This window comes from Mauremys mutica, chromosome 8 (genome assembly GCF_020497125.1).
Source record: "Mauremys mutica isolate MM-2020 ecotype Southern chromosome 8, ASM2049712v1, whole genome shotgun sequence".
Taxonomy (NCBI): domain Eukaryota; kingdom Metazoa; phylum Chordata; order Testudines; family Geoemydidae; genus Mauremys; species Mauremys mutica.
Genome location: NC_059079.1, coordinates 4988807 through 5002145, shown reverse-complemented (window position 1 = coordinate 5002145; position 13339 = coordinate 4988807). Strand labels below are relative to the sequence as shown.

Genomic DNA, 13339 nt, shown 5'->3' with positions numbered 1-13339 from the left:
CCCAAGCCGCCTGGGCCAGCTGGGCAAGGCTGCCCTGTTTTCGGCCTGCGTGCAGGGAAGGAGCTGGGGTGAATGGTGCGTTGGCCGTCTGATCCTTGGCGCCCCTAAAGCGCTTGGCTTCAACCCAGCATTTCAGTGGCTGAGCCACGCGTGTTCCAGCCCCTCAAGTGTTTATACAATCTCCCCCCGCCCCCCGCCCAATATTCCTGCTGGCTGCAGTTGCTGGAAGTGGATGGGTGCTGCCTGAACCAAAGCAGCCGGAGGGAGCGCATTTGCAAGGCAAATGGGCCATTGCTTTGTGGGGAACCTGCACGCAGCCTCACACCCCGGCCTTGCGCCAAGCCTGGCGCGGGTGGCAGGGGCTGTGGGGAAAGCAGGGCTTGCCTGCCGCCCTCTTTGCTTTTAAACACAGGTGAGGCCAGAGCGGGCACCGCACAAGAATTGAACCCGCGGCCGGAGTGAAGGTGTTAAACCGCTTCTGGGAAGCCTGAGCTCTCGCCTTCCCCTTGAAGGTCCTCAGGGGCGGCTCCAGGCACCAGCACGCCAAGCGCGTGCCTTGGGCGGCAAGCCACGGGGGGCGCTCTGCCGGTCGCCGCGAGGGCGGCAGGCAGGCTGCCTTCCGGGGCCTGCCTGCGGAGGGTCTGCTGGTCCCGCAGCTTCGGCGGACCTCCCGCAGGCTGCCGCCGAATCCGCGGGACCGGGGACCTCCCACAGGCAAGCCGCCGAAGGCAGCCTGCCTGCCGTGCTTGGGGCGGCAAAATACTTAGAGCCGCCCCTGAAGGTCTTTCACTGCTTCATGCCCCTGACAATCTGATCCGCCCCTCTCTGATCCGCCAACGCCCCCCCGGCCTGCCCTCTGCTTCCCCCAGCACCATCACGCTTTCACCCCTGCTGCCACCGACCCACGGCGCCCCAGTCTGTCATTCCAGCTCCCACAGCAGCTGGGATCTTCCTGGGTTACGAGTCTCTCTTTACTGGGGTGGGGGGCGGCTGCCTCTGCCACCCCCCTTTTCCCCCACGCATCACCCTTCCCGAGGGCCCACGATGGAGTGAATTTCCACTCACCGGAGGAGCATGAGTCTGACTTTGCAGGGTGTCGGCCCAGCTGGTCTACAGCCACCTGCCCTGTTTGTCAGTACATACCCCTTTGCATGGCTAAAGGGAAGGCAGCCCCTGATTGGCGCTTAGGACGGGCTGGTACAGCACCTAGCACAACAGGGCGCCTGTAGGGGCTAATGGCAGCAGCAGTCAGGCCTGGCTTATTGGTTTCCCCCAGGTTCCTACAGACGCACAGGAAAGTGGTCGGCTGGCATGGAAACAGGAGGGACGGCCAAGTCACTAGGACATTTGCCTAAACCTTAGGAGACTGAGGTGGGAGCCCCTGCTCTGCCACAGATTTCCTCCATGCGCTTAGGCAACTCACTTAATGTCTCCGTGCCTCAGTTTCCCCAGCTGTACAAGGGGGATGGGGGCCAGCAAAGTTCCGAGGCTGGCTAGTTGATGGCAGCACGACAGCACCCCGCGGTCGAGTCCTTGGTTAAAGAGTTTATTGGAACATATTGTGCGCAAACCTTCATTCCACATTCAGAAAATAATTTACACTTGAGATTATAAATTAATTGAGGGGGGGGGGAGGGGGTCTTCACAGTGTAAAAATATACAGGACAGACTCAGTCGGCAGGGGCTCCCCTGGTCAGCTCCCAGCATTGCATTGTGCCATCTAACCCAGCCCCACGCCTTCAAGTGGGAGGGTGCGCAAGCTGAAGAGAGGAGGGTGGCCCAGGACAGAGTTGAAGGGAGAGAGACAGGGAAAAAGTCAAGGCCGGAGCAGCCCGAGGCCCTTTCCCTTGGCCTACACGCTTCCCTCTGGCCTACACACTTAAAGCAAGAAGGACGCGATGGCCTGTTCTAGCTTGGCTGGACGTTCTCTCCCCCCCCCAGGAGGTCCAAGCCTTCTCCACCAATCTACACTCTTACGGCAGTTGCTCTGCTGCCAGTTAGCGGTAGCTTCATCACAGTCATTGGAAGACTCTTGGTTCACACCAGCCAACCACCGGGCAGAACCTAGCCCTGCACACTTAGACTGGGCCAAAGGATCTGGTGAGCAAGGAGGGCTGGGAAAAGGAGCACAAGCTGCAGTCTGGGCTGGTCATCTCCTAGCAAGATCTCCCCGCAGCTAGCTAAGATCACATAGACCACGGAGGGGACGGCGCGGCATCCGTTGCCCCGCCAGGCTTTGGCACAGGAGCTCCGGCATGAAACGGAAGCTCTTTCCACTTCGGAAGTGTTTGTATGTACACATTATCGATACGTCACACTAGGTAAAATATACATATATATATATACACACACACACACACACACACACACACAAAACACACGCTCTACAGCTGTCAGCTCAGGAGATCATTTAAAAACTAATCACAGTGCATAGGACAGAGAGTGTGTTGGGCCCAAGAAATGTTTGATTCTCAAGACAGAGGCAAGAATGTATCGTTCGTCCTCTTCTGCCCAGGGGAAAAGGACCCGCCGCCTTCTCCAGGCCTCACTTCTTATCCAGCTGGCAGTACAGGTACATGGATACGACCATGGCGGCAATCTAAAGAGAGGTCAGTAGGTTTAATATCTCCTGTTGCCAGGGAGGCCTTTTCTTCTTTCTCCTCATTGGCTAGACGCAGCCTCTGGATCACGCAACTGTAACCCACTGGTCAGCGTGTCCTGTGCCCCATCGTCCTCCCCCTCCTGTTGCTTCCCCGCCACGACACGGAGGCCGGGCTCGGTTTGGGAAACGGGCGCTGACGGTCAAGGCCGGGCGCAGGCGGAGGTTCAAGGACTGGACGTCAGGCTGCCTCGGCGGTTCCTACCTGCCCCGGCTAAGCTGCTACCGCTGCAGCGGGCGAGCAGCCTTGTGCCATGTCCTCAAGTAGCTGCCGCCACCTTCCTTTCTGCCCATTCTTTCCCCTGGCCTCCCCGCCTCCTCTTGTTTCGTGGCTCCCCCTCCTTGATCCCAACCCAGGCGCCGGGCTCCGGCGTGCCCGGGCTGGGGTTGGAGCCGTTGGTGGTCACAGATGCTCTGGCAGCGTGGCCGGGCGCCCCGGGAGCAGAGGAAACAAGCCTGAGCCTGCAGCCCAGAACGAGGAGAGCTCAGAGGTGGAGTCAGTGACTCCAGCCTCTCCCCCTTGTTTGGAGCAGTGGAGGGGAGACAGTGGGGCGGCAGCCGCGCAGACCTACGTACCCGCCTAGGGTGACCAGACATCCCGATTTTATAGGGACAGTCCTGAATTTTGGGTCTTTTTCTTATATAGGCTCCTATTACCCCCCACCCCCGTCCCGATTTTTCACACTTGCTGTCTGGTCACCCTATCCCCGCCTAGTTTCTACAGCCAGGAGCCAGCGTGGGACTTACCTCTAACGCACAGATCCCTGCCGCCACGCCCCCCACCACGCCCGCGTTCTTGCGAATGTCGCTCAGCAGCTGATGGAAGCAACCCTAGGGGAAAAGGGAAACCAGCTCGGTTAGAAAGAGCCGGAGCCAAGCAAGCCATGGAAGCCGGTTGGAGCAAGGCGGCTGAATGCCCCGTCAGCTGAAGGACGCAGCTCCCGCTCTAGTTCACCTGCTGCACCAGGGCTTTGCCGGCACCGAGCGACTAGCTGAGTGCTTCTGAAGGGAGTCCCATGGGGAGTGCGGACGCTGTTGTCTGAGAAGGGAGGGAGTGCGCCTGGCGGTGCCCTGGCGGTATATACCAAGCAGGACACCCATCGTATACGGGCACTTCAGGGATCAGTAGGGCTCAGTTCAGCTGAGAGGTGGAGTGATTTTTGGGTGCCTAACTAGAAACACCCAGGAGGACCCCAATATTAACAGAAGTCAGGCCGCTTTGGGGGGATTTGGTTTGGGCACAGCCTCCCCTCCCCACCCTCCCACTCCCAGATTAAAAGCACCCAGTCGAGATGTCCAAAAACGCACTGGATGCTAATCGCAACAGGGGGTCCGTTCCGCCGCTGAGAATAACTCCAAGCAGAAAGGTCAGTGCTCGTGCAAAGGGTTAAGTAGGATTTGTACGTCCTACGTGAATATAATGAATAGTGCTGGGTCAGCTACTTTAGTTACACGTGATCTATAGAGTCTGGTTCCTAAGACAGTCACTAGGAGGGACAAACAGCGCTAGGTTTGAATGCCATATAGTGTGTGCATGTGATGGTTTGAAAGGGGACCCAGCTTCGGAGGAGATCTGGGCCTCGTTTCTGGACCAATGTGATATGCACGTTAAATACATTTGTACTCCCCGTGCATTCGTAATGGCCTGGACTGTTGCTTCTACACACAACTCCCTCCCACCCATCCCCGCTGAGGTCTTCCGTGACCCTATTATTTTTGGGCCAAGTGTCTAAAGAACCTTCGTATAAAGAGAATAAACCTATTAGAATCTAGACAAAAGCCCCTAGACCAGGCCAGAGTTATCTGCAGGGCCAGCCTTGCTCATGTGTAGCACCGACAGGCCTCCAAGCCCTTCGCAAGACGTGTCCTCATCCCCAAGGGACGTAGAGAGGGCAAGTGACTTGGCCAAGGTTGCAGAGCAAGTCAGTGGCAGAGATGGGAACAGAAGATAAGCTCAGGCCCCCAGTGCAGTACAAACCTGCTCCTCCTCGGCCTTACGCCAAACTTCTGTGATTCACAAACTAGTCCCACCTCCCTCTCCGATGGGAAGGGGACATCCCCAGACCCTCCAAGAGCAGATGTCAGACAGGGACCGTGGCCCAGTTTCCACAGCAAAACCCAGGCCCTTCTAGCCGTGTGGGGTCCTGCAGCCATAAGGAAGAAGCCGTTGCGTCTCCATACCTGGACGTTGCTGCTGTGTGCAGCTGTCGCGCTGCACGAGGTGTTGACGGGTGTGCAGCAGAACGGTGGGTACGTGTTGTTGTGTTGCTTGTAGTAGTAAGAGTCAGTGAAGTCCGTGTAGTTCGTCAAGCCGCAGCATTTCACCTGGGAGGAGGAGGAAGAGGAGTGAGAGCAAGGAACCGAACGTGCCCAACACCCCATGGTCTCGCCATCATGTCCCAACCAGAGACCTCAGAAAGCTCCACGGACAGATCACAAACCGGTTAACCTCGGGGCCTGTCTGTGCCCTGCACTGGTGGATGAAGCCGTCCGGGGCGATGGGACAGCCAGTTAGGGCAGGATTGGAAGCCATGAGGGATAATGCAGCCAGCCGAAACCGGGAGGAAGGCAGAATGTCGTTCCCCAAGCTGGAGCTGGGCCAGGCGTTGCGGTCCAGCCCCGACTCTTGAGAGAAGAGGGGCCTTTGGCGACCACAACTTATCCGAGGCACCTGCAGCCTTGTGCATTTCATCCCAGGGGCCATGGCTGCCCAATGGGCGGCGCTCTGGGTTGCCACAGAGGGGAACGGGGTTGGTTCCACACACTTGTACCCCGTGTGCATTTGAAGTTGTGTCCCCCATCACCCATAGCACAGGAGGGGAAGCTCAGTGGATGGGCTCAGATGGGAGCTCTTCTGTCCATCGGCAGCCGAAGAGCGGTAGACACAGGGTCGAGGGGGCGATCAGAATGAAGGGGGCCGGGGCCGGCACGTTTGCTCCTAGCTCAGACTTGGGTGTCAGCTGAGGCGTGTTGACTTTCAGCTTCTCGAACATGCAGTCGAGTGGCTCACACAGGAGCTGCGCTCGCCGAGCGGGCAGAGAAGATCTGTCCCGGGCAGGCAACCCTGGAAGGAGCCAAATCCCAGCTATCAGGCTCTGGGAAGCTCTTTACAAGGCCCAAGTGTCCAAGGCAAAGTCTATTGCCCCATCCCGGGAAGGCTCCCCTCAATCTCTAACCAGAGAGGCCGTTCCGAGAGAGGCAGCTTGTAAATAAACAGAGGGTTTGTGGCTGGAGGCCTACGCAGGCCAGCTCACCTTACTCATGGTGGTGTTCCAGATCTTTGTGACTTCAGAAACCTTCCCGTACTGATCCTTCAGCGTCGGAGTCACTGTTGCTTCCAGGATGTTCTCCGCCTAGAAGAGAGGTCAGATGCCATCACAGCGGGCATTAGCCCAACAGCCTTGCGTGAAAGCGGGGAGAGGCCAAGGCTTAATGGGGTGCTTGGAGAATCCTGGCGTCCCTACAGGTACACCAGCAACCTCTGCATTTGGGAGGGGGGCTGCCCCGGCTATACCAGGCAGGTGGGCACGCCGGGGGAGTTTGCTGTGCTGGCCCCTTTCACCAGGAACGGGCTCACTGTGCGACAGGTCAAAGAGTCCCCCATTACGTAAGACGCGTGAGGTCTGCAAGCAGGAAGTGAGAACAGGAACGACCGTCCCCGAGCGGGTCTGACACCACCCTGGCCTACGGCACAGGACATTCCTGGCAGCAGCTCAGGATTGCTGCCACAGAGAGCGGGCCAGAGCTGTCATCTGCTTTGCCATCGCCTGCAGCGTTTGCTTTTCCACCTCTGTTTCAATTCCCAGGACCCACGCTGCAGCGTGCATGCTACTGATGCTGCAGGGAATGGGGGGGTGTGAATAGACTAAATCCACATCCTCCCCCAGCCCCTCACCCCCCTACAACACTGGGCAGCCTCGCCCCCCACCTAGACAGGGCTGCGTCGCACCAGGCCTTGCGACTGCGTGCCAGGCCGTTTTCTGGGCCGGACTGAGAGACTAATTCCTGAGAGAAACTAGCCCCAGGGGTAGGGCATTCCTGCACAGGGCAAGCTTCCCTTCTGTCCCACTAACACCATGAGTGAGGCCAGACCCTCAGCACCCACTGTTCCACCTGGTCCTCCGAGGAGCTGCTAGTCAATGGTAAACCCCCATCAGGGAGGACCGATCTCAGCTCCTCCGGCGTCCCCCTTAGCAGAAGGCCTAGAGTAAAGTCCTTCCAGGAACGGGCAAAGGAGACCGAGCGATCTGTCCCTCCAGGGGACCGTGACCGCCCACCCCCCTCTGACTTACGATAGACGTGTAGACCAGCGCCACCACCGCAGCAGCAATCTCAGCAATGAAGATGATCAGCACGATCGAGAAGAACTAGAGGAGACACAACGCGGCGGTCAGAGACGGGACGGAGTCCGAGCCCATCTAGCTGGGGCTGGCCACAACGCTGCCAGCTTCCTGGGGTGCTTAGCAGGGCCGGGTGCAGCCCCGGGGAGAAACTTGGGTGAGGCCAAGCCAGCTTCAGCTGGTGACAAAGGGGCCGAGAGATTGTTACCACGGGGCTCTCCCCCGACTTGGGCGAGACAGGGTTTACTATCAAGCAGGGAACCTTGCGTCCAAAGAAACATGTCGCTTGCCCTGGAGCGTGGGATTTTGAGGGGGCCGCTCAATACTAATAGTATACGGAGATATACATGTTGCCTAGAACTGGAAGGGACCCCAAAAGGTCAATGAGTCCAGCCCCCTGCCTTCACTAGCAGGACCAAGTACTGATTTTGCCCCAGATCCCGAAGTGGCCCCCTCAAGGATTGAACTCACAACCCTCGGTTTAGCAGGCCAATGCTCAAACCACTGAGCTATCCCTCCCCAATACTCAGACATGGATTGAGTGGCCCCATCCTGGGATCAAATCCACCCTGTTTCAAGGCAGCAGCTGTGTCCCCCCATGTCCAGATTGAGGTTGCAAATGCAGGTCACTGGCCTGACAGACCTCAACTCCCTCCTGGAGGTACAAAGCCCCCTTCTGCCACCATCCTGCCCCCCCTGCAGCTCGACAAGCGGGCTAGGCAGACAGAGCGGGCACAGATTCACACCGCCCAGAGCTGGAGATTTACCATGATCAGGAGGCATTTGCTCTCTTTCTGGGCCCCGCAGCATCCCAGGAAGCCAAGCACCACCAGGATGGCGCCGATGACGATGAGGAAGTAGCTCACGTTCACAAACTGCAAGGCGGTGGACGAGCCAAATATGTTGGAGAACGAGCTCCCGTCCACGGCGACCCAGATCCCGACACCCAGGAGCGTCCCTCCGCCAAGCTAGGAGGCAAGAGGGAGGCGTGTGTTATTTCAGACGTGGCTTGGGAAGGACTAAGGGACACAGCATCTGGAGCCAGCACCATATTGACGGGAGCTAGAAATGCAAAACCATCTTCTCCTTTCCCTTTTAGTTGTGAACGTTCTGATCTCATGCTAACTGCGACTTCCTTCCTCTCTAGCTCACAGGCTGCTCTGCTCTCCCCAGCACGCACGGATCACCCAGGGCTGGCCCTTTCGCAAAACAGGAGAAGGGCTCATGGAGCAGATTCGAGGTCTCTTGATTTGGGGGATAATCTCAGGTGAGTTAGCAAGCATGGAAAGCGGTGCCATCCAGCTCCCCTAGAGCAACCATGAAACGAGGCCCTGACCACTGGTCTCTATAGAGACAGATTGTGTTGTCGATTCACCCAAGTGCACAGGGGAGGGGTTCACGGTAGGCAAGGAAGCCAGTGTGATTTGTTTTGGCTCAGAGGCGGGGCTGAGGGCACTGTGTTTTGCACAAGAGAGATTTGGAGACCCCCTGGTTAGGCTGGGAACAGCTGCTCAGTCACTGGCCAGGGCCGTTTCTGGAACTGGGAAACCCAGGAAAGCTCTGACACAGCATGCGGGTCTCAGGGAATTTCCTGATTTCTACCCCAGGGTCAGTCATTTCCTCTGATTAATGCCTGACACTGGCTGAGGAGATTACAACCTTCTGCTTTCCCAGGACAGGTCTTTGCACTTGCATTCCAGCATGGGGTGGGGCAGATAAACCCTGATAAGAGAATAATGCTTTGCTGGCGGGGTGGGAAGGAGAGCCCAGCCACTGCACCAGCCTCACCCCCTCCAGTCAGCTCCTTGCCTAGGACGGGGCCATTACAGACAACACATCGTGAAGGGCCCCTCACGCCGGACGGAAAGGGTCTGAAGTCAGCGATCCAACCCATTCCTCCTCCTCACAGACTAAGGACAGAAGGGACCATCACAATCATCTTGTGTGATCTCCTGCACATCGCAGACCACAGAACCTCACCCACCCACTCCTGAAATAGACCCCAAACTTCTGGCTGAGTTACTGATGTCCTCAAATCATGGTTTAAAGACTTTAAGTTACAGAGAATCCACTTTTGACAACAGTTTAAACCTGCAAGTGACCCGTGCCCCACGCTGCAGAGGAAGGCAAACACCCCCCCAGGGTCTCTGCCAGTCTGACCCAGGGGGAAATTCCTTCCCAACCCCAAATATAGTGATTAGTTAAACCCTGAGCGTGTGGGCAAGACCCAGCAGCCAGACACCTGGGAAAGAATTCTCAGTAGTAACTCAGAGCCCTCTCCATCTAGTGGCCCATCACCAGCCATTGGAGATATTTGCTGCTACCAGTCGCAGATCGGTGACATGCCATTATAGGCAACCTCATCATCCCATCCCCTCCATACACTTATCCAGCTCAGTCTTGAAGCCAGTTAGGTGTTCTTCCCCCACCCTCACCCCCGACTCCCCTTGGAAGACACTGTTTTCCTCCCAGCACCTTTCAGGACTGGGACCATCAGAGCAGAGACAACTCCACAAGAAGCACCACACAGCAGGTCAGATCACTCCGGAGGAGAACACTGTCTCGGGCTGGGAGGGCAGAATCCTCATCCCTGCATCGGCATCCAAGTGAACGAGCGTTCTGGAGCCTCCCGTGTTTTGCAGCCATCTTAGGACCTGACTAGCCACAGGCTTCAGCAGAGGTTGGGCCTGCCTCGGCTTCGGGACAAGCCAGGAGGAGACCACACGCGCTTCCGCATTCAGAGGCGCTGCCCCTTGGATCAGACAAGCTTCCCCCTGTGAGGGTCCATGTAGAGAGACAAGGACCTCAGCCCGTCTCTGAGGGCCACAGCAAGAGCGGTTGGGAGAAGAAAGGAAGAATCACACAGGCCAAAGAGCTTTCCCGGACTGATCATTCCAGCCACATTGGGCTAGCAGGGACCCAGGCAGCCAGCCTCCCTGTCCGTATCTCCTAGCCAAGCCCAGGGGGAGAAATACACGGAAGAGAACTATTTCCCTCTGGCTGGGAGAACTGCTTCTCCTGTGCGACGCCGCAGGAGCAGAGCAGCTCCACCGTCCCCCCAGCGCCACAGAGACAGCTCTGCCTTTGAACACACGCCAGCTGAGCGAGAGCAGGCGGCCTTGTCCACCGGGCGAATGAAGCCGTGTCCTTTGGAGCGGGGAAAACAAAGTCACCAGAGGAGTCACTCGTCACCTCCATTATAACCCCCACAGCTGAGCTTTTCTCATTGGATCCAGAGCAGAGGAGGATGGAGAAACCCTCCATCAGAGCCACCTGGGAGGAACCCGAGAGGAGCAGAGGCGTCAGCCCGTCGGGGGGGGGAAGAGACGGAACCATTGTTCTTGCATCTCCCTGCCAGTCTCACGCCCCACCCTCAAGATTTGGCCTTGGCGCTATTCATGGTCAGGTGCCCCCGGGAACGTGGGGGGAAAGCGTCAGTAACTGGAAAGATGGCAGCAGATCCCAGTAGATCCTCGGGGCCAGTGGGGGCAGCGTAAGGTGACCAGATGTCCCGATTTTATAGGGACAGTCCCAATATTTGGGGCTTTTTCTTATATAGGCGCCTATTACCCCCCCACCCCCTGTCCTGATTTTTCACACTTGCTGTCTGGTCACCCTAGGGCAGAGAGAGCTACAACCCAGAGCTGGCTGGAGAAAGAAGGGGATTCCTTCCCACCCCACCCCTCGGCCGAAAATGTAGACAAAACAAAAGAGTGGGTTTTCTGATGGGTTCCCCCCCCCCCCCCCCAGGACAGCAGAGGCTTCCCCTGGATTTTCAATTAAAGGAAAATTTTCCTTTTGGAAAAAAAAAAAAAGGTTTGATGGAAGATTTCTGGCCGGCCCTATAACAACCCCCTACCTGGCAAAGTGAGAGAGACAGAGCATCTCCTGGCCGGCCCGGGAGTCCGCCCATTGACAGGGGGAGGCCGGAGGGGGAAAGAGGAGAGGGCAGAGCCTTCACCCCGCTTTCTCATCCTCCCCAAGTATAACTCGGTGCAGTTCTAATCCGCCGGCCTCGGACGCCACCCTCGGAGCCCCAAGTCGGAGGGGTCAGAACAGAGCGACACTGTAGACAACCTTCTAGCCAGCCCCTGGCCCCTGTGGCTTTCCAGGGTACCTCACGCAGACGGCAGGGCCAGTAGCCAGGAGGGCAGAATCCCGGCCATAAGGGTTCGTACTGTACCGAGGGAGTGAAAGAGACAGAGAAAATAAAACGCGCTTCTGCGGTGGTGGAGCTCCCAGGGAGCAGATAGATTTCCACCAGCAGGGTGGCCCGGCTGGATACAGGTTGCAAAGGAGTAAGAGCGTTTGGATGGATCCTGGTGTCACTGCATCCCCTGCTCTCCTTCCAGTGCCACGGGTGCGATTGTCGCCTACGGCGTGGGAGGAGAACAATCAGGGACCGTCAGAGACTGTCTCAGTCCGGAGCCATAATAAGCCGTGGCCTTATTCAAAGCAAATCCAGGTACTGGGAACAGGTGCGCCGTGACGCAGGCTGCAGAATCCATCCACCGCCTCCGTTTCCTGGAACCGCTCCAGCAGGTCTTGTTCTGGCCAACTCTGGGGTGGGGCTCTTAAGGAAAGGAGGCTGGTTAGCCCGCCCGTGCCCTGGAGAGGACCCTGCTGGAGAAGTGGCTTACGTGTCCTATGCGGCTAGCTGGCCAATGTAGGTGATCGCCTGAGGCTCTGGTCTATTGGAGGTTGCAGAGGGCAACACGCTCCAGCATAGAAACTGACCACTTACGGTCTGACACGATCTATCTGCGTCACAGCCCTGCAGCCACCACGAGAGCTTCGGAGCAAGCCAGTTTGCCAAGCAAGCCCAGACTGAACCGCGATCACCTTGGCTTGGACCCTTTACAACTTAAACCCAGCGATATACAGTACGGTCAATCCCCAGCGTTCAGAGACCACGAGCCAGGCCTACCGCCTGTACTCTAATTAACTCATTAGAACCAGCCGTGCCGATGCTCTAGGGCGGGCTGCGGCCACGCTGCGACATGCTCGCTGTTCTTCTAGCGAGCTCGCTAGAGCGCAGCTGGCGTGAGTGCGTCCACACGAGATGCCAGTCACCGCCCTGCCCGCTGGGCAGACGCGCCTTTCCCCTGAATTCATACAAAGGAGCACATCGAGAAAGGGACTCTGGAAAGCACTGCAAACCGCTTGTCCAGCTCAACCCCTGCCGTAGGTTTCACGAGAGGCAGTCACGGTGCTCATCCCGAAGTTCCCCGGGGTCAGCAGAGCTTTGAGAACAAGGGCAGGTTCGTTCTTTTTAAAAAATAATCAGAGCCACAGTTTCTGGACAGTTGCTGGCATTGAAATCTAGCTCCCGCAGCGAAGAGAAACAGCCTGAAACGCGGCCGGTACTTACAAATATGGCCAGGTTGAACAAGATCATCATAACCTTGAGGAAACTGAAACAGCCCATCTTTGCTCCTGAAAAGAAAAGGGAGAGATCAGCACAGCCCAGATAAATCTGTTAGTCTCTAAGGTGCCACAAGGACTCCTCGTTCTTTCTGCTGATCCAGACTTACACAGCTGCTACTCTGAAACCTCTGAGCGAGAAGTTTTAGGGCAGAGCCGTGCCTCACACCGCAGCGAGCCCTTTAGCAAGTCCCGGAGACTGCTCAGTTACCGGCCAGGGGGGCTTGTAAAGACTAGGGAAGACCCAAAGGACTCCCCTCTTTCTGCGGCAGAGGGAAAGAGGAAGCCGGGGCAAATCAATTTCTCTTTCACTGTTGCTCAAAGAGTCCGAGGGAAGTTTCCCAGCCCAGCTGCAGCAGCCCTCAAGTCTCCCCAGCCCCACTCCCTTCTCAGGGCGTCCCCCTTAAGATCTGAACCTCGCTGTGTTTCTCCTGCCAATCAAGCCCCCCACCTGCAGAAGGGAAGGGTCACACCGGGAATGCAGGGCTCACCTTAGTGATCAAATCCAGAGGGGAGGAAATAAAATCCAAAGCAGCCTCGAGAGCCCAACCCCGGCGATGCTCCTGTAGCACTGGGAGCCTGTCCTACCTGAGCCAGACCCAGCCCTGCTGTCCTGTCCCCAGGTGCGCTGCCCAGCTTCTTAAGGAAGCCTAAGTGGCAGGTGTCTCCTCCAATCAGAAACTTCCCCCTTCCAGCCCAATCAAATCCCTTAGGGGATGGTCCACTCCTCACAAACTTTTTTTTAGTAGGTTATAGGAGTAGTCGAAGGATTTTCTTTAGTCCTTGCTGGCCCCTAGCGGCTGCAGGGAGATATTGCCTCCTGCTTGTGGCACCTTAGAGACTAACACGTTTATTTGGGCATAAGCTTTCGTGGGCTAAAACCCACTTCATCAGATGCATGGAGTGGAAGATACAG

At 57.2% G+C, this 13339-nt stretch overlaps 1 protein-coding gene across 1 annotated transcript; it reads right to left on the bottom strand.

Moving 5' to 3' along the window:
* Positions 1-1530: 1530 nt before the first annotated feature.
* On the bottom strand, positions 1531-13052 carry TSPAN1 (tetraspanin 1). The gene is made up of 8 exons (XM_045026574.1): positions 12915-13052; positions 12371-12435; positions 7767-7967; positions 6952-7026; positions 5914-6012; positions 4841-4984; positions 3407-3490; positions 1531-2599 (listed from the first exon to the last, which is right to left on the bottom strand). Exons 2-8 carry the CDS (start codon positions 12425-12427, stop codon positions 2546-2548), a joined length of 714 nt encoding a protein of 237 aa, XP_044882509.1. The 5' UTR covers positions 12428-12435; positions 12915-13052; the 3' UTR covers positions 1531-2545.
* Positions 13053-13339: the final 287 nt, after the last annotated feature.